The sequence below is a fragment of the Netta rufina genome, assembly GCF_964035555.1.
Source record: "Netta rufina genome assembly, chromosome: 5".
Lineage (NCBI taxonomy): Eukaryota > Metazoa > Chordata > Aves > Anseriformes > Anatidae > Netta > Netta rufina.
The window spans coordinates 9747880-9769991 of record NC_140128.1 but is presented as its reverse complement, the minus strand read 5'-3'; the positions used below and the strand labels follow the sequence as shown (position 1 = coordinate 9769991).

General features: G+C 33.7%; 1 protein-coding gene across 1 annotated transcript in view; it reads left to right on the top strand.

Annotated features, from left to right (window-relative positions):
* Window positions 1-22112, top strand: part of LUZP2 (leucine zipper protein 2) — a gene marked incomplete at both ends in the record, with an annotated part of 183765 nt that overhangs the window by 87153 nt on the left and 74500 nt on the right. Inside the window, one exon of the mRNA XM_084287250.1 lies at window positions 6559-6621. Coding sequence (XP_084143376.1) covers window positions 6559-6621 — 63 coding nt within the window. The remainder of the gene's footprint in view (window positions 1-6558; window positions 6622-22112) is intronic.

The window sequence follows — 22112 nt, the reverse complement described above, 5'->3', positions numbered from 1 at the left end:
AAACCGAATGCTGAATTGAACCTTGAAAAGAGCATCTTGGATCTTTCTTGGTAATCAGGGAAGACTATATGCATGTGTATATACATAATATATATATATTAATAATATATATAATAATATATGTATATATATTATATATACATATATAATATATATGTATATATTATATATACAATTATATATATATTATAATATATATATATATATTGTGTATAAATCTCTCTATATATTGTATATAAATCTGTGCTTCTTTTAAGATTTTTAACTAAGGCAAGATATATTGTCCTGAAATAAGAAATTAGAACTTAATCCTCTCTGATAAGTATGTAAAACATGCTTTTCCAAAGTTGTCTTTTCCAGATGCACTGACACTTTGGTGGCAGAGCAAATTCTAGCCCTACAAATTAAGAGTGGAAAACTTTTTTTTGTTTTTTTTTGAGTCTCTATATTGGATTTTGATATTGAAAATTAATCCTCCTGTGTTAAATAAATCTCAGCTGTAGTGAATGGATTATTGGCTCTGTTTTTCTATGATGTAATGCTATCTTTTTACCTTGAGCAACAGTGCCTTGCATAAACTCAGCCTCCAGCACAGAACTTGGGAAGAGCACAAATCCATTGCAGGAAAACAAACAAACAAACAAACGAAATAACAACAATGAAAACACACACACGCACACACACACACACAAAAAAAATACACTTCCTGAATTGATAATAGAAATGAACTTGGACTTGTCAGATGGTTAGAGAAACTGAACTCTTGAGCTGTATTCTAAAACTTGCCAATAACAGAGTATTAAATCTGGCATCGATTTTAAGGAAAGCAGTGCTGGCTCCTTGGTTTGTGACATTTATTTCTTTATGCCACAGGGTACGATGTACATAATGAAACTCACCCATACAGTGAGACTGAATGAATATTCAAAAAGTGCTTCAGGGTCCTCAGATGAAAGCTGCAATAGAAATGGAAATAAATATTATTACTGTCACAGAGTGTTCAGATGGTTTCTCTGTTTCCTGTATTTTTGAAAGCAATATGACTGCTTTGAAAGAAAGTCTAGGTACTTCAAGGCAAGCCTAGCTGGAGGATGGGAGCTTGAATTTAATTCTAATTCAATGAATCGTGAGTCTTGTTTCTAATCAAACTTAAGCACATTTTATTCTACAGGACTCGGTGAACTACATATTGATTTTTATCTGAGTAAATAAGAATGGAAGTACGTTTCTCAAAGCCTTCTGCATTAAACACTGGAGAAAACAATGGTTGTTTATATATATATATTCATTTTCTGCTCTTTTTGAGGAGACATAATACAATGCTTACAGTATGTTAATTGTTTGTATATGTTCGGTGGGGAACGTATGATCTGTGTGATGGTAATGACTGTCTCAATTATGTAAATCCAGAAGTGTATGCAAGAATTTAGAAGGATTACATCAGTCAAATTACATGAAAAATAACCTGGAAAGTATTGAAGGGGTTGGAGGAAACTAAATGAAAAAAGATGTTACAGCAATGCATTGAACTTTAGAACCAAATCTTGTGCAACACACAGCAACACTTTTCACTACCATTTGCACAAATGATTTGTCAGCAACAGTTATAAAGGATAGCACAAATGTAATGAAATTTGTTGTGCATGTTTAGCTTGTTATCTATTTATTTATTTATTTATTAACTATTGAGGATTAGAGAAGCCAAGCATGTTAGGGCATGCTTTTTTTTTCTTTTTTTTTTTATTTTCTATAAATTATATGGCAGAATTAGGTTCAATTAATTTAATTATCCAGGATAATTAAATGTGCAGAGGAAAAGTGTTGTGGTGGGGTTAGTTAAAAATTTCAAATAGTCCTGTGTTGCAAAGTTCAAGGTCAAATGCAGTCTTACAGAATGTTTTGTGTTGTGAGGAGCTTCTCTTGCCTACCAGCCAGTTCACAACATAACTATCGATTTTTCTCTCAAAATTCATTTCTAAAATTGTTTGTTAAGAGCATTCTGCCAGATTTAGGTGTACAATACATATACAAAATGTCCTGTCTGTATAGGACATACCCATATAACCTGTTGGCCTCTTTAGCCAACTAGTAGAAGGCTGATAGAGCATTTTGGTATGCATTTAATAATTACCAATGCAGTTTAGAATAGGTTTTAGTGCAGTTAATAAAGTCAAATTATGTGTTAATGAGAGGTGGAATTACTTCTTCAAGAAATATAATTAGGGAGCACGGACCAGTTTTAGCTTTTGTTAACAGAAAGAGAGGACAAATGACACATATATGTAACTTACAAGTTACAGTGAACAGTTTTTCATTGAACTTGAATACATAGGTTTGTAGTGATTCTGTATCTCTGCACTAGGTTAACAAGCTCTTGAGAACTTTTTGTACAAGGGCTCTTCACTTGACTGTGCTTCATACTAACTATTAGTATTCTTGATGATACAGTTAATTTTTAGTAAGAAAAAAAAATTTCAAAGCTGCTTTCCATTAACTTCAAAGTCTACAAAATGAGATAGACTGTTCTTGATGAGTGAGAAAGTAAAAAATGAAACAGGAAAATGACACTGAGGATGGGAAGAAAAAAAAAAAAAAAAAAACAGTTAAGGTAGTACACACCTTCTGGTAGAACAGTAGGTAGATGAAGCATTTTTAATTTTGTTCCTGCTGCTATTTTATATCATGGTAACAATTTTTAAAAAGACATGGTGACGGACTTGTTTGACAATACAATTGTCATACAGTCTGTCAAAATAAAGCACAAAATATGTCAGCATAAAATCTTTTTTTTCCAGCTTCTCAGTCTTCACTATGAAAAATTAGAATTAGGTAATAGATTGTGCCTGACTTACAAAAAATAAACAATGATATGGTTAATTTGATATCAGTAGGATGTTCTTAGTAGTAAAATACAAATAGAACATGCAAAATGGATTTCAGAGAGATTCACTGACAAACAAGAATCTTTAAAGCTATCTTCAACTCATGCTTACAATGCTTTTCATAAGAAGATAAGACATCCATTTCACCTGAATGTGTTTTGTTCACTAACAGTTCTTATGACAGGTCCAAGTCCTAAATGTCTCTGACAAAAATGTTTCTTGATTAAAATACAGCTTACAACTTAAAAGTTACATTCACTGAAGAAATTCTAATAGGCAAAAAAAAAAAAAAAGTATGTTTAGTTTTGCTTTCAGAAGAATTTAACACTTTGCCAAACACTTTTTTCCAAAGGTGGGATTTTTATTTTTTATTTTTTTTTAAATGTAATAGTGTAATCCATTCTCTCTGGCTTTTGGAATCAATTCCTACAGTAATTTGAAAATAAGATGATGAAAATGAATAATGAGTATACTAGGGCTATGAAGTATTACTGAAGTAGTTAAGTATTGGTGTATTTCAGTCTTATCTTAAATGTTCAGGTCTTAGTCCTGAACACTGTACAAGATGTCTGGAGGTAAGCGAGTAAGTGTACAGCTGAGCTTTGACTGTGCAGTAATGACTTTATATTGGTATTCCTTCATCCTTCGTCTGTAGTGAATAACTAACTATTGTCTGACTCTTAGAATTAGATCACTGCCATCTGCTAAAGCATTCTGTATTTCGATAGGGGAAAATTTAATTTGAACGTTTCAAGGTCACAGACTGCTGTGAGTAAAGGCTACTGGATGGAAGCTGCTGCCTTTAATAAACATAATGAGCTCTGAAGCACACAAAGCTCTGAGTACCTTGGATGTCTGTCTCCAGGAGACAGAAGCAGTGTCCTTGCTTAATATTGCAAAGTTCAGCCTTAGAACGCCAATCCATTTTCATTATGTATTTTCATAATTACAGCTAGATAGTAATTAAAGACAGCCAACATTAAGAAAGAGCTGAATGTCAAGCAAGAAACAAGAGCAGGTAGGAAGTGGAAAAGATGTAGCTTTAAATAAGGGTAGATTTAGGTTAGATATTAGGAATAAATTATTTCCTATGAGGGTGGTGTGGCCCTGGAACAGGTTGCCCAGAGAAGCTGTTGATGCCCCATCTCTGGAAGTATTCCAAGCCAGGTTGGATGGGGTTTTGGTCTGTTGGGAGGTGTCCCTGTTCATGGCAGCAGGGTTGAAACTAGGGGATCCTGAAGGGTCGCTTCCAACCCATTCTGTGACTCTATGTAGAAAGTTTCATAGTTTTTTTGTTGTTTTTTTTTTTTTTTTTTTTTTTCAGTTTGTGTATGTTTACGTTAAAGCTGAGCTTAAAAACTTATTAATGTGTATTATGCTATCAAGATTTGGAGACTGAAAGCCAAATTTTAAACTTGTTCTTGAAAAGCAGTTTGCGCACTGTAATTTGCCCCTAAACTGTACATTATGACTTCAGATTCTGAAGCAAAATTATTATTCCCTGTCCTTGGGACTGACTAAAAGCATCATGCAGATAATCTGGTACAGCCTCATCTGCCTTAAAGCATGAAATTATAGACATAGATGTACTTAAATGGATAGATAGATTATCTCTGTAGTAGTTCTAGTAGCCATGCCATATAAATCCCTCCTATATAGCTCTCTACCAATATACATTATGACTAAGTGGCTCTTCAGCTGTTAGAGATTTAGTAGAAGAGCTCTAAAAATGCTGCTGTGATATGCAAGCAGAAATGAATGGTTGCATAATTAATGCTGCTTAATAATAATTTAAAAAAAAAAAAAAAGTTTAATAAAGCTTTGAAAAAAAAGAGTGTTCTTAGAGTTTTAGCTTACTTGACTAATGAAAATGTGTAAGTTAGAACTATTTAAAATGTCTGTAAAAGTGATATCAGATGCATGTATATGTGAGGAGCAATTAACGTAAATTACTGGTTTAACTTGCTAGTTAAATTAACAGTTTGGGGGTGTCATAGATATCTTTTCACTGGAAGAACCGAACTTATATTTACAGGCTATGTACAGAGAGCACAGTCAGTAAGTCCATTACCATATCTTTTCTGCTTTTTCATATATATTCATATTTAGATAGAAGTGATATGCTCTGAAGGAATATTAGCATTCCCTTGAGAATTAGGGTGAAGAAAAAGAACGCTCTTTAACAGAGCAATATATTTTTGTAAGCATCAAATGGTAGTTCACAAATCTTTTAAACAGCAGAAAATGTATCGTGTGAATAGTTAATTTCTTATTTTTTCAGTTAATCCTGACCTCATCCTTAGACTATGACTTCTATTGTTGTGCAAAAACTTGTTATTTATTATACATTGTACATAGACCAAATTTCATTATTTGCAGACATAATCGCTAGAGAAGTACCAAATCTTCTGTTAAAACATGATAGTCACTGATATCTGTACATAGTGTTTCCATAACCTACCTAATTATTTAGACAACATTTGGGAAGCACTTAAAAAAGAAGCTCTGTTATGTGTGTCAGTCTCATGTACCCCCCACTGACTTTTCTCTCTTAAGTGATAGTGTTCTCTAACTTCTCTTTTGATATTGATAAGAGTGATATCAAGCCCAGTGATGGCTAAATTACTGACATCTACCTGCTTGAGTGTGGACATGAACAACTGACAGATTGCACAGATTGACTGTCATTTTTGATCTGCATCATATTCAAAACTTTGTTCCGTGTCAGCTTATTTGTAGCCTAACTCAACATTTGAAGTAATTTTTTTTCAGAGATTTTGTTTTTCTTAAGTTTCTTGCAGTGGCAGATGTGCTGTGGTTTCCCAGGAATGTAGGTAGAGCATTGGATCAATGGTGGAGAGAATAATGAATGGGGTATTGAGTATAAAAGCATGAGAATTGTGCAAAATGAAGGAAGATGCTTGTGGATACCTTACAGTAAAGAGACCGTGTTGATTTAATCCTATAATCACTATCTCCTTTTTCCCATTATGTTCTTTAAGTCCAGAGGAAAGTCCATTCTTAAGAGAAACTTCGGCTGATTTGTAAACTCTTTGATAAACTGAGATTGAAAGTTTTACCTCCCAAGACAAATGTTTGAAATAAAAAAGGACAAAGGACCAAATTAAAACACTTTATATAAACAAATTACACGTTATTCCACATATCAGTCTGATGGGAATTGAGAACTTCATCTTGTTAGGGCCAGTAGCATAGCATTTGAATCAAGTAACTGTTAGAAACCTGCTGTTATAAATGTGGTGTTCTTAGATGGTTAAAATATTATAGACTACAATGTCAGATAATATTTTTATTAAAATCTTTAATTTTCTTAAGATCACCTGGGACTTCACTGCAAAAGACAAATACTATATCTACTGGTACAAAGCCTTATTATGGAGTTATTTTCTTATTTTCATTATTTTCATTATATGTTTCATAGTACATATGATAGTGTGTGATAGATTATCAGTAATAACTGTGACCTATTTGACTGTGACAATTTGATTGACTGACAATTTTCTAAGATACTAGAACACTATTTGTTAGGGCCAGATTTAATTGTATTTTTTTAAGCCATTAATAAGGTCAAAAAAAAAAAAAAAAAAAAAAAAACTTTGAGATGATGTTTACCTACATTTCAAAAACTTACTCAGAATTTTTTTAAAACTTCTAGATTAACTTTTTGAAGACTGAAATGGAAAGGAAAAGCAAAATGATCCGTGACCTCCAAAATGAGGTAAGAGGAACATGGAATTGTCAACAATAGATGCAAGAAGATATTTGAAAATAAGTTTCAGGTTTTGACCGTTATTGAATATGTTTAAGATTTAACTCAAATATTCAACAGAGAAAGCAATGAAATGTATCAGTATTTATCCTACTCTTGCATTAGAATTGTGGAATGATGGAAGTTTCAGTACTTACTGTGATCAGCCTCTGCAGAATATCAAGCAATAAGTACTATATTTCATCACAGAAATTAATTTTACTTACAACATTGTGGTATTTTAAGAGTGTAAAAAAATAAGTTTAGACTGAATGATCTAATAAAATGAATTATAATGATTTCCATCTTATTTTCTAATACAGTTTTTTAATTCATACCATACATATATCTGCTTATTAGCTGAGGATGAAAAATAGTGGATGATGATTTTCTCTTTTAATCCACATCTAAATGAAAGGTTGGTTTTGACTTGGGGTAGCTGTTTTTCAAAAGCATGCTATGAGTGCTAAACTTACCCAAGGATAGTATCTAAGCTTTTATCATATTTGTATAAATTCAAAAGCACTGCATGAGCCTAAAAATAAACTTCTTGACAGTAAAGGTGGAAAGATAAAACAGGAAACAATGAATGTTATTTAGATTAGTGACTGATGCTGTAGCCTATGAAGTATCCTGGAGTACCCTATCCATAGGTATTTTTCCTCTGATCAAGTTGAAATGAGAATGGGGTTCTTCTCATTAGTTTGGTAGAGAAACTGCTGGGCTTAATCTCTACAATAGGAATATAGTCCTGAATGGCTATTTATTTTTTTTTGTCTTTTAATTGTTTTTATTGTCTTTTTGTTTTACTAATTTGCATGGGTAGAAAAGCTTTTATCGGAGGAAATAAAATAATAGAACATAAGAAACTTATTAAGTTTCTGTTTTGTTTATTTCCACGTAATAGAGACATCAACATTTTCTATTCTAAACTTGAGTCACATGACGCCTGCTTTGTGGAAAGCAGCTCATAGCACATGTGCTACCTAAATCTGTTGCTATATAAGCATTACAAATAGAGTATACATGTACGTAGTTTCATTATGCACATTGTACAAATTTTACTGTCCTCTAGATACTAAAAAGAGAAAAGAGCTAATATGGATGATGCTGATGATGCGGGAGGGGGGAAAGGGATGGAATGGAGAAGCAGAAAAAAAGTGATTAAGTACACAAGTATATATATATATATATATATATATATATATGATTGTACAGCAATGAGACTAATTTGCTGAATTATGATTTTTCTGCACTTGCACTTCTTTCAAAGCAAAGATGGCAACATACAGTTCAACTTTATGTTGGCTTATATTTGTTTGGTGATCTTTGTCAGCCACTGGCACTTCTATGAAGACTTCATTTTCAAGCTGCATGTGAACAACTCTTTCTAGGAAATAGTACTAAAATATTTCCCAGGGACTGTATCACATATACATACTTTTAAAACACTTTATGTGGAAAAATGAATACTTGAAACAAGTAAAGAAGTACGATTGTGCCATTCTTGTAGGACAATATTTGTAATCTTAACTGAATGTGGAAAAATATCATATGATTTCTGGACGGTTGTCACTTAAAATTCTTCTTTAGGTTCACATCCTGAATATTGACACATTTAAATACATATTTTCTCTACTTCAAAATGCTAAACTTTATAAATGAAGAAAAAAAAAAAAAGTATGCTGCTTGGAAAGTACTTCTTGCACTAAGACAGCGTTATTGAATTTATTTTTTTCAATTTAAGGGTCACAAGGGAAATTGTAGCATGGCTTGCACAATATTCGTAAGAGAGAATCCGAACATGAGTAATGAACCCACATCTGGTGTAGCTCCAGTTATGAATAGAGAGTCTGCATAATGTGCACCAACTAAAGGAAAACTTTTGACTCTCTAATAGGACATTCATAAAAGGAAGTTAATGTCTAGTTAAAATTCACCTAGCATAGATGGTACCACCTTGGCAAGATTGTTTGATGATCAGAATTCAGTCTTGAGGTTTAGTAAGTATTTTCTGATAATAAAATTGCATGAGAAGTTATCAAGTGTTATTTTTAGGCTTTTGCAAGGCTTTTATATGCCTGTATATTTTGGAAAAGCAATGAGCTGAAACTGGAAAAGAAGAGGGCTGGATGAAGAGGAGGGTGGGAGAGGTGAAGGTTAATGTAAATACTGATTGTATTTCCATTCAGGTATAGTATATGCATTCTATCCAAACACTTTCACATAGATAAATACTGGAAAAGTCTGCATAAGTTATATGCTTTTTGTTTGTTTTTAATTTATTCAAACTATCTGAAATATTTTCATTTTTTATGTTGTCATCTTATTAGATGTTCTAACAACTGTAGGAAAAGATTGTAGGCATTGTTTATTTTGCATATATTTTAGGAGGAAATACAGAACAGTATTTGTGATTAAAGAAGTGATATGATCCTAGAGTGGCCTGGAAATCAGAAGCTCCAGAATGCTTCTGATTGAATCATAGAATCATTCAAGTCTGAAAAGAGCTCTAAGATCATCTATTCCAATCTTTTAACCTAGTACTGAAGTCCGCCACTAAACCATGCTACTGAGTTTTAAATCTACATGTTTCTTGAAGACCTCCAGAGATGGTGACTATATCACTTCCAAAGACAGCCTATTCCAATGCCACACAGCCTTTTCAGTAAAGAAATTTCTTCTAATATCCAACATAAGTTGACTTAATCAATAAACTTGCCATGAGATAGATTTGATTTGAGAGGATTGCTTAGTCCTGTGCTGTAGCCTGGTGTGTGGAGAAGGAACTAATAGCTATGCCTATTTAATGTTTTTTTATTAAAACTTCTATAGTATGTTGTCAGTTGCCTAAAAGTCCACTAACAACAGATTTTTTCTGGAATTTCAATTATTGTTTATTGAACACTTCACTAAGGACCTCACATTTTGATGGAGTTGGACAAAATAAATAGTATGATTTTGAGGAAACTGTTTATCTAAGCCCTGCCTCCAGTCACTGAATATACAGTATGCTTTTAAGAAACCTGTTAGTAATATTAACTATGCTGTATATTTAATTAATAGATTGTATTTTATATACAATTAAAATACAGTTCTGTCTGCATACAAATGGACAGAGACAATAAAAATGGAATTCCTTTCATTGCTACTGTTGCCCTTCTTTCAAATATTGCATTTACTGTCTATTTATATTGGCATATTTTTAATTCAGCAATCTCAGACTCACCCATGACTGTAAAAATTCCCCATTTAGTTCTGGTGTTTCAGCACATTCACCTACTGTCATTCAACTCTGCAATTCATAGATAGGAACAGACAACAGCAGCATTGTAACTGAATGCAGAAGCTGTGCTGTAGCATATGAGGAGAGGACAATGTACAGAAAGGTAATTTTCAGGCTGCTCAAAGTTTTGTAAAAACAGTTGGCAACAAAAATTGCCCCTGGTGTGGAGGGGAAAAAGTGCTGTATACAGTACATAGTAATTGTGTCTAAAAATTCCTCTTTGAGTTCTCTCAGTGCTTCCTACAACACTTGAAAAAATCTGTAAGTCCTCCAGCTGATAAACATTTTTGTGTAATTTCCTTGAGATAAGCAAGTTAGGAATTCCTCCCAAAATTTAATAAATGCTATCATTACCAATATTCTGTATGGAGAGCTAGTGAAACGTTATTCAGCTTTGTTACATGGATGTCATCATTGCCTCACATTGTATTTAAGTATAACTCTGTATTAAAATAATAATAAAAAAGCTCTAATGTAAATCATTTTATTGCATGTGATTAGATGTGATATGATGGTATATTTTCTCATTATCTGTGGGGAAGGTGTTTCTATCTATCTCTGTGTATACCTATATTAACGTATGTTAATCTCTTTACACACTCTACTTAAAACTATCTTAACTATCTACTTAAAGCAATCACATGTTTTTATTAAGTTGGTATAGCATTTTATATCAGGCAATAGCTTTCTTTGCTGTTTAGGCTGCAGCAGAACTTTGAAGAACATGAATTACATGAAAGACACATAGTAATACAGGCAATACAAAGTAAACCAGGAGTGGAAAATGGATTTGGCTGTAGCTCCCAGTAATGTGTTCTTTCTGCTTAGAAGCATAGTTTTAAATAACTACCTTGTAAACAATACGTTTGTTCTATTCATGTATAAATTGTGCTTATAGCTTTAGTGTCAAGTAAATCATCCTAAAACAGAATTTCCTTCAATCTCTCTGTGCTTAGCTGCACTAATAAAAGGCAAAGTCATAGCAGTTTAAAGTCCCACCTGATCTATCGGGAATTTCATGCCCTGCAGGGTGAATTCAATCGAATTGCATTGAATTATGGTGGAAAAAAAATGAACTCCCTTAGTGAAGCAGAAATGAAATTTTAAGGCTTTGAAACTTCATCCCGACACTATCCTATGAAGGAGGACATTGTAATTCTTCGCTCTTTGTACTCAGTATATAAAATTAACTGTGAGTTTTCTAAGTATAAAACTCTGTCACCATGCAGGAAAAAAAGTTGGGTAAAGTTCTGCTCCCTCTTTGGATATTGCATTGGTTCTACGTTTCAAAAAAAAATTAAAAAAAAAAAAATAATAAAAATTATTAAGTATTAGAGGGTGTGTCACTGTCAAAGAAACATTAAATAAACAACAAGAGTATTATTGCAGTTTCCAGTAGCATAGTCTGCTAAGTATCTTTAAATTTAATATTGCTTCTTGCCTTATTGCAGCTTCATTTGAACTTAAGAAAAAAAAAAAAAATCTAATGAAATGATGTTTAAAATTATTTCAGTATGATTTGTCCTGAAAATGATGGTGAAAAGCTGGAAATGCAGTGTAATCAAGTGAGGATGTCTCTTAGGACAGTACTTGAGATCATAAATAAACAAATCCTGCTGTATCCAGATTCTTAGTGAGATATACTTGTAGCAACGTGATAGCAGCTGCAGCTACAGTGAATGTTAGAATAAGCTTTTGTTTTTAAAGGTCAGTTTTCCTGACCTTGTATACCCAAGAAAATAGGATGTGCTTTTTCAGATTCTGTTGAAGGATAATCAGAAAATCAATTAAGGTATTTTAATGGATAAGTCTGAACCTCTCTCTGTCCTAGGAACTGCCACATTTCTGCCACATCATTTTCAGGCATCTAATTCACAGCCAGGAGCTACAAGAAATTGCAGTAGACATTAAAATATGAACGTTTAGATAAAATACATTCTTAATGGATGAGAAGATTTTAAATGAAATGTGTACCTATTAGGCATCTATTTTCATCCAGTGCTTAACCACAACGTCTTGGCTGTCTCATTTGATTTTGTGCAATATTGTTTGTATGTTGACTTCTCAATTAATGTTGAAGGTCATAGCAGTGTTCTTTTGTGATCTTTCTGAAATCATTCTGATATCTTGATTCATCAAGTGTTTTTCAAGCACTCTTCAAGCACCCTACTAAATTCTTATTTCTGTCATCCTCATTCATTAAGTCCAAAATTGCAAAATGTCTGCATTCCTTATTTTGTCATACTTGTCTAGTCTCAAAACTGTGTAACACCTTTTGATCCCAATTTAGGCAGTTGTCATTTGTAGCAAAACATCATCTGCAGAGAAAAACGTCATTTCCAGTCTGTGCTTCCAATACCCATTTCCTATGGAAGGAAATGAAAATTAGAGATCCTGGGTACTGGTGCTATGTAATGTGAGCTTCTATAAAAGTGTTGAAGATCAGATTGTTTGGGTCTTTGGTACTGGGGAGATACAAGAGTTGTCTGATACTCTGTTTTGTCTTATTTCTATGTCAATTTGGCCAGTATATTTGAAGGTAAAGGAAAAGAGTAGTAAGTCCTAGTAGTTTCTTCACTTTATGCTATTTCAAAAAGGCTGCCTGGTTGAAATTTTATAATCAATGTAAAACTTCCCCTGAAGCTAGTGTCAATTTTGCCAAACAGGAAAAGTTCTGATCTAATTTATTCATGTAATACAGACAGGTGGAATAGCTGGTTGTTGATACCAAGATGTTGAAATTACCTAGCGGGAAGACCACTTAAAAGAGGGTAACATATATATAAAATATATATTATATATATATATAACATATATATAATTTATATATATATAAAAATTAATACTTTAACATCTTGAGTAGACAGTATTGATTTTTATCCTTAGATGACGTAATAAAAGAGTATTTAATGATTAAATTTTCAGAGTTCATAAAGAGAAGGTGAAATTGATACAATTTCATCATTACAAATAATGCTTTCAAATACCAATGGTTGTCACTTCAGATTAAGAAAAAGGGATGAGCCCTGAGAAGCTCTGTTATCCTAATTTAGTGTCAGACTATTCTTTGCCTCTGAAAACACCACACAATAGCATAAGAATTTTCAAAGGTATATATGGCATAAAAAACGTACGTTTTATTTATTTAAAACATTGCTTGAGAAAGTTATATTGCACTTGGAATACAACAATGCTGTTGTGGGCTGACAGCTCTCTTGATGTTATAAGTAGATTTCAATGGAAGCCAATAAGAAATTAGAGAAAAAAGAAGCCCCAGCTGATCATGTTATAGTACTCTATACAAAACTTCCGTTGTTTTCAAGAGAGAAGGTGTAGTGTTTGCATTTTCTTTATGATCATTCTCTTGAATATAAATGAGGTTATTTGCTGAGTTCAGTGGGAGCAGAAAGTGATTTAGAAAATATTTTTTCTTCTATGTTCTTCAGAGGTTTAAATTAAACTGGACTGCTGGGGTTTTTAGTAGCTTTAAATCTTAATCAAGATGAGGTATAGCTTGAAAAGTTTAACTTTATATAATGAAGCATTTTTAGACTGAGGTTTGTTATTCTGTGACTTTTAAAGAGACTTTAGTTCCCTCCTTTGGTTCATTAATTTGATCAAACTACGTGCAATATTTGGACTGATAATTCTAATTGATATATAGATATTTATGGAAGATGAAATGATAAAAATAACAACATATTTAACTGTAATTTATGACAGAACTATTCTAGAATAAAACTTCTAATGGAATTCCTGAGTTATCAGTCATGTTGTCACGAGTTGAAGCATCTATCAGGCTTTTCATTGAATGCAAAGCCCTACCAGCTGTTTGACTGTAATGCAACTCCACAATGTCATTCTTAAAGTGGTAGAATCATAGGAAATTATTTTTTCCTGACAGTAAAATGAATTGGTTTCAGCTACTGCGCATTTCATTTCAGCTTAAAACCCTGGGATATTTGTAAATACAGGCATTTTTGTCTCTGTAAAAATAAACTATTTAACTAAAAAATGCAGTGTTTTGAGGAGGGCTGTTCAGTTTGTTTAGCTCACACTTAAGTATCCACTTTCTTAATGAACATCTCAGCCTTGTCGTGGAATTGCTAGCCTTACAAACGTGGAAGCATTGATGGTTCATTGCAGTGGGAACAGAATGTTTTACAGTCAGATTGGCCACTTCCTACACAGCCACTCCAGTAAGTCCACGTATATTATGTTACTGGTAAGAAACAGTTCGCCTTCAGTGTCCAGTGAACCTTCCACTGAGTCTCAAAAGTAGAAATTGTGCTATTCTGGGGGAAAATTGGTCATTTTCTGTTATCCAGAGCATTTTAAACCACTTTGTTGTGGAATCTTTTCTCCCACACTACTCCCTTCAGAACATCGTTCCACAGTATATGAGGCTGCAGATGCTATTGGAGAAGGAAATATTAAATAGATCACTTGATTTGTCTGTAATTTAAACTGTAATAACTTGAGTGACTTGCATGGTTTTTATTGAGTTGTCATTTAAGTATTGATATTAAGATAATTTGTTTATAGCTATATTGTAATTTATAAAAATAATTTTATTAGACACCTCGAAGTGGCTTTGCCATAGCTGTTGTAATAATTATGCTCACTTATCAAGTTTGCCTATAGAAATCTTCCCATGCACTGTCTTCAGTTTCTGCAGAAGCTGCTCTGTGATTTTCATAGCTGAAAATATTTAAAACAACAGCCAATAATACTTGAACTATTCACATTTTTAATTATCTAGGGTATTGTAAACAATGTAAAACATGCAAAATTTAGTAGATGTGGAAATGTTTCTTGGGCGTTATGATAAGAGCTTAAACAAACAGGTGATGCTGAAAGTATTCTGTAAGATGCTATCTTCTCTAATCTCAGTTTGTGTTTGTGAATAAGGATGTCTGAGTAATATTTTGTTTTTATCAGACAGATACCTGAGCTCAGGTAGAACCTACATAGAGTAAAACAAAAAATAACAATTAAAAAAAGGCAACACGCCTGTCAGATTTCTATGGTTCATCAGCAACCTGAGCTGTCTTTTTTTTAATGTTTTATGTTTACCTTTTCACATATAGAATAGTTACTCTGTGTAAGGCTGTAAGTGTACTTCTGTAAATTTGAACTAGGTGTTCACTTCCTGATTATGTGTATATGTATTTGTCAGTATATTTAAATTAAAATCCTTTGCATATAGGTTCAGATACATATTTGTGTATCTGAATATATGTGTGTATAAGAATATACTGTGACCTTCAATTGCTTAAAGGCATCAAAAGATTTACAGTTGATACACTTGAAACTGTATTGGCTAAGTTTGCCCAGGAAACTTTCTTCTTTCTGGTATTCTGGCTACTTCTCTAAAGCCTTTAGCACCTCCTGCCCTCCTTCTGTGCTGACCTTGGGATCTGCAGGGCTGTTTCTCACTCCAGCTGCTGTTGAGCAACAGGTTTTTTTTCCTTTTCTTAAATCTGCTTTCATAGAGGCACAAACAACATGTCTTATTGTCTTGGCTCTGGGCAGCAGCAGGTCCCTTTGGAGCCAGCTGAAACAGGCCCTTACCTAACGTGGGGCAGCTTCTGGCCTGTTCTCACAGAGGCCAATCCTGCAGCTCCCTGCTTCCCAAACCTTGCCACATAAACCCAATACACATACAAAGCCAGGAAAGCAGATGCATTTGACCATGCTTTTTTCCTCGTAGTATAATTTGTGCTTGCTGTGCATTTGTGCATTGCAACCAGAAGATTCACTGTATTTGTGTTAGCCAATGGCAAGCTCTGAGTATTTAAACTGTAGATTTTCTGCTGCTGACCTTTGAGTCTTAGGAGAAAAGAAGTGAAGATCTGCAACCTGAGAGTTAGTTAGTCCCTCCTCCCTCATCTGCCCAAAATGGGCCTAATGAGATCAAGGAAACTCTACCACCTAGGAATGGAATTTATATCCTGTACCTGTTCACTGGAAAATTTTTGTGTATTTTTAGTGTTGACGTATTTGTAACCAATACTTCCTTGCTGTAGTGATGTCTGTCTGTCATGTTGAAATAGGATGGACCTTCACTAAGGTGTCTAATGGGGTAGCATTTATTATTATAAAATATATATTTTTAAACTCACTTTTAATTTCATAAGAAGGTAAAATCTGGCATATGTATTCAATGTGAAGAGCACGTTATTTTTAGCAGAAATGTAAATAAAATGATTTGGGAAAGAATCGGTCAAATCTGGAACTGCCAAGGCAGTTGTAAGTACCTATTGAAAGCTTTTTGTGAGCTGGTTCTGCATAGTTCCCCTACCTGTATGCCTCTTTGGTATACTCTACAGAATCTGATTTTCTAAAATCTATTTTATTTTTTAAGATTCATGCTACTCCTTTAAGCATAATTTTGTGAATGCACAAGAATTGGCTCACTCAGTTGGCTCATTTCATTATAGTTAATTGCATCCTTTCTGTGTTAGAGGGTGACACTTTTTCTTTAGTTGCACAAGGAAAAATAAAATTTCTTGAGCTTTCTGCCATTGCAACAAGCAAAAGCACCTCTAGCTTGATACTCAAAATATGCAGAGTTGAACAAAAAGCTTTATTATTGCATTCCACCAAAATGTTTGCTTAGGTAGAAAATACATTTTAAATCTTTTTGTCTTGATGCATATTCCCAGTGACTGCTGCCAACTCTTGTTTTTGTCATTTGGGGGAAAAAAAGCAAGTAATTTACATTTGAAAGAGGCAAGCATGTATGTGCAGTTTGTAGTATTTGCACTGCATTGCTTCCTTCTGCTTAAATTCTCTGCACAGATCATACACTGTGTGAGAAACAATCAGTTCAGTAGCACTTGGTGTGCTAAAGATTTCATGGTCACTGTGTTATAAAATAATACTCAATTTTTATGGTGGTTTAAGCTCAATGAATGATGTAGAAATTACTCAGTAATTTGAAGTTAATTATTTATAATCATTAAGTGTCCCACATTTTTCTCCTTTGGAAAATGTTTGATTTCCCTTTAGTCATTCTGGCCTTTTTAATCATTAGAAATGGACCTGCAAGCAATAGGAGAAAGGGAATGAAAATTTAACTTCACTCTAACCTTTGGTTTTGTTTTCTGTTATTGTTACTGATGCTTTTTATATTTTAACTTTTTAAGTTTGATTTTGTATATATTTCTATAGCTAAAATATTTGGTTTCATTTATTTAAGGTTGACCTTGAAATAGTGTTCGATATTTTTCATATTTTACGTCTTAATTCCATAGGTGAGCAGGGGAGTCAGATACAACACTCAAATTCTGCAGTGTGAAGTAGTTTGTCTTTGCAAGTTTATATGCAGGGCTACATATTTATGGAGAGAACTCAAGACCCATGAGTGTTAAATGTAAATGCTTAGTTTACATCGTTCTTTTTATTTATTTAATTTTTAATCATAAATCTCAGGAAATGAGATTTGTGTTGTTGCAAACACTGTCTACAAACACTGATTTTAAACAAGTGATTTTAACAATCTGTATCTGTATAACTCTTGTGTATTCAAGCCTTGGCAGAGATGATTTGTCTATCTCATAATTCCCAATAGAAGTTTATGAAGGATTTGGACAGTTAGATTCAATTGAATTTGTTGAGCTTTGTTTGCATCAGGCTCTCTCAAGTACATAAGTGTTTTCTAATTCTCTAACCTGATAAAGCCATGATATCAGTGTTACCTCTGAGACGGATCCCTGGATGCCTTTGCTGAAGCTTGGATGGTGATGGCTGTCAGCTGTTCCTCTTCACTGGGCCCTAACCTGGCTGCTGATTGTTCTGTGTCTTATTTTCCCCTTTCATTACTTCCAAATACATTTTTATCTCTGGTTAATCAATTATGCCAAATAACAGTCCATAGGGCCACTTCTTCTTCACAGAGTAAAATGAGCTATTATCAGTTAAATAGAATAATTATATTAAATATGTTAAATACAACACATATGCATAGAATACATATAAATATATGTATTCTCGTAAAAGAGAACAGGACCACGTACCTGCCTGGCTTGGCAGATCTGAAGTCTACATCACCATTACACAGTCATTTTTAGAACTCCCAAATGTGATAGCCAACTTACTTAAGTTAAACAATATTTATGACCAAAGAAAACTTAGTCTAAATTTTACTGACAATTTTTAGGATTTATAATTGTGGACAGTAGATAAAGATGAATATCCCCTTTGTTTTGAGGAATATAATAGCATTTTTGATAACACGAAACACAAAATGGAAAGAGAATGGCATTTTATTTAAACCAGGAGACAGGAATGGCATAATAAAACAGTGTTTTAGCAGTACCTTTTTCTGTTCAGTTGAGAAAATTATGAGGATAATCAGGTATGAGTTTTACTATGTTGTTGGGCTCCACGGGTAAGTAATTGTTGAACTAGTTTTGTAATAGCTGTCATAAATAAGCCTATAAAATATACAACGAAGGTTAATTTATAGCAACAATCCCAAGTGACAGTGCGAAACATAGAGCTGTAATCTGAATGGCACAATTCAAGAGGGGAGAGGACAAATGTGACTTCTCACCTGGTCTGAAAAGGTTTATACTTTGCCAATTCAAAAGGAGCAGTGCTTTCTATACCAGTAGGAACAGGACCTCAGAATATCTAACACTATGACTGCAGATGATGACTATGCCAATATATGTCAGATGAAAAAGAGCACTGTAGCAGGTGTGCTCCTACAGCAACAAAGATACCTACTAAAAATAAACTGTGTTTGTTATTGCTTCTATGTAATGTATTGCAAGAAGCAAAGGTTGTAACAGTGGAGTTTTTCATATTCTTGTCTTTATGTAACATTTATCTTCTCTTCATCCATACTGATAGACTCTGTGCATTTAGCTGTCAAAAAGAAACAAAATATTTCTTCCAGGAAAATGATAGTAAGCATAATCAGTTTTCAAGATGACTAGCAGTGGCTTTCCTTTTGTCTAACCAGGAAACTAAAAATGATTGCCATCTTACCAGACTCTAGAGGAGATAAGATAATCAGGCAGACACTAGCTAAGTCACTTCACATGCCTGTGTTATAAGAAGCCACAGAAAGCAAAGGCAATGGTGTGTTTTGGTGGTGTAGTTCATTGTGGTGGAACAAAACCATCTGAACTACACCTCGACTTTGTAACAAACTACCGATAAAGCCAGAATTCACAATGACAATGGGCATGACAAGATTTCATCCAGCCAATATCTCGAACCAGGAGAGTAAACATACATTTATTCCCTTGCAGTTATCACCAGTTCTTAGTTAAAGTACAATTAGCAGTTTCCACAGTGACCCTTCTAAAAAGATGAAACTTATCCACAGAAATGATCAAATATGAATGTCTTAGAGTAGATTGATGTAAATGTGTTTTATTCATTTATTTATTATTCTTATTTCTATTGTATGTGGCTCCATCCGTTCCTTCCCACACCAGCTACTGTTGGCTTTGACAGAATCTCCATTTACCATTAAGTATTGAGGTAAATTTTCAGCAGGAAAAATGTGTTGCAGCTGTTACTAAGCTGTGAAGCATGCTGTTAGGAAGGGACTGGTAAAAATGGTGGAATTACTTTGGCCCATACTAGAGGCAGCATGAGAATTAGACTGGGGATATTCTAGATTATGCTTGCTATGATTTTGAGGCAGCTGGCTCTCAAACCAAATTATATTTCCATTTTAACCCTCTGACCCTGTAATAACCACAGCATTTAGACAAGCACCAGCTAAGCAGAAAGGAGTTTTTAAAAACTTTAGAAAGGTTTTACATTTCTGCCTTCCTTCTTTGCTTGATTTACTGTGGTTTTAATACAGTTGATTCATTCTCACCACCACCACCCAGTTTTCCCTTTTTGAGAAATATATTATCTTAATTCTTTGCTTCTGAAGCCTTGAAAACTTTGCACATTTATTTTTACAGGCCCTAAACTCTGTATAAATAATGAGTCCTGATCCTGCTAGATTGCTTTGTAGGCTAATGCAATATTTTATTTAGTCCCATGAATAATTATTCCCAGAGACTGTGATTTTCAACTACTTGATCAAAGGCAATAACTCTCTTCTGTTCACATCTCAGAAATCTGTGTTTGGATTTTCTTTGTTTAGAACATAAGGCTAAAATGATGGTTCATATTCATGTGTGTACTCCCAACCATTTCCCTCAGCCATGGTCTCAGTTTAGGCTACCTGAAAGTCATCTTAATCCTAATTTGACCTCTAGACCATACATGGAGATAGTGTTTCTCTTCTAAAAAACAAAACAAACAAACAAAAAAAAACCACTATATATATACCTTAATAAAGTAAGGGATTTCTCTTGATGCCAGCTTTGATTATAGTATTTTTCTCATCATTGTATTATTTTCATTGTTTCTCTGAAATGGGGATCAAAAACAGCTAAAAGGCCTTCGCAGCCTCCTTTACATGAAGCAAGGGTCCAGAATACTTTATGAAATAAACTGGTGTTTAGATTTTTGCATAAATTGTTAGCAGATCAACCAAGATCTACTTATACTGAAAAGGAGGATGTGATAAGAATGAAGACACAGACAAAGGCACCCTCTTGTTTTTCCATGCTTGAGGAAATATTGGTTGTTATTATTTCAAAACACAGTCAGTCGTGCTTGCCAGAAATTGGAGTCTATCAGTCTATGAATTTAGATCCCGAACGTGTGGGAATTTGAAACTACACAGCTTTATTGTGGGTATGTTACTTGGGTTTTGAGAAATAATTATGGGTTGCAGAACATGCAGGTGTTGAGCAGGAAGTTCATTAAAAGACTGCTCTTATGAAAACCTGTCTGAGTTCAGAAATACTGAAATATATTTTGCAGATAAAATCATACCCCTGTTAAACAAATACTATGCTTAGCCAACTGTAGCTTCAAGAAGCATTCATAAGAACTACACGTTGTATGACCTCAAGCTAGATCTCTAAGATATTTCTGAGAAGTATGTGAGTATGAAAGTTATTAAATTTACCGGGCAGATATGTTGCTTAGATTACCTGCCTATGACTGACAGACCAATATTTTACTTGATATCATTGGAATGGGTAAATTACATTTTTACATCCTTTCTTTTTCAGGACAATCTGAAAGTCTGCTCACCGTGAAGTTTGTTCTCTTGTCCAAAGTTCTGAATGTTCAGTTTCAACTAAGATAAAAAAAAAAAAAAAAAAAAAAAAAAGAATTGAGATAGAAAGCAGAACTGAATTAATAAATAATCAGAAATTAATCCTACACAGGTTTTTGTGGGTACTCTTAAGAATAGGTGTCCCAAAAGCTGACATATTTTGTAAAAAAAAAAAAAAAAAAAAAAAAAAAAAAAAATGAAATCACAGCCCTAAAGTAGCAAAAATTCAGAAATTAGAGCATCTCTTTGAAAAGATGGATGTTGGATCCATAGTCAGCAAGAATGGAATCAAGCCTTAGATGGTCAGCAATCTGGATGAGAAGGCAACGCAACAGCTCTAATTTCCTCATCCTGAAGGAGATCTGAGCTGCTGAGCTTGTGAATACTGACTAGACCAAGGCCTGCCCCGAAGCATGGTATTAGTCATGTGAGACTTTAACACTGGATTGAAGGGCTAGGGAGCAAAAAGAGAGACCAGATGAACAAGCATTTATGTATTTCAAGTATTTGCCTGTGTGGTTAGAGTTTCTTGTGTGTGACCTGCTTGCAACTTGGATTTTATACAACAGTGGTAAACATAAACATGAATAAGACTAGTTGTCTGGCACTCACTTAGAACTAATTGGTGTAATTCAGTTAGCTAATTTCAGTTAAGCTACCACCGTTCACAGCAGCTGACTATTTTAATACATATTCAACAAAATGTTGTAGTCTCTTGCACCGTTTTTGTGCTTATTGTTGTTCTTGACTCTTACTAGCTTATTTCCATGTTCATGTCACTCTAAAATCTGCACCTAATATGCACACAGCTGACATGCTTGGCCTTTCACTTTTGATGTAAGCTTTTTCTCTCCTTCTGAGAGCAGTAAACAACACTGGACAGTTCTATGTTTATTATCTCTCTGTCTTGGTAGAGGAGGAATTATTCTTTCTGTGTGTGAATGCGTGGATGTTTTTAATGTATTATAGGGACAAATAATGTGCATTTGTCACTTATTTTGCTTTATGTTTTAAGGTATTTTG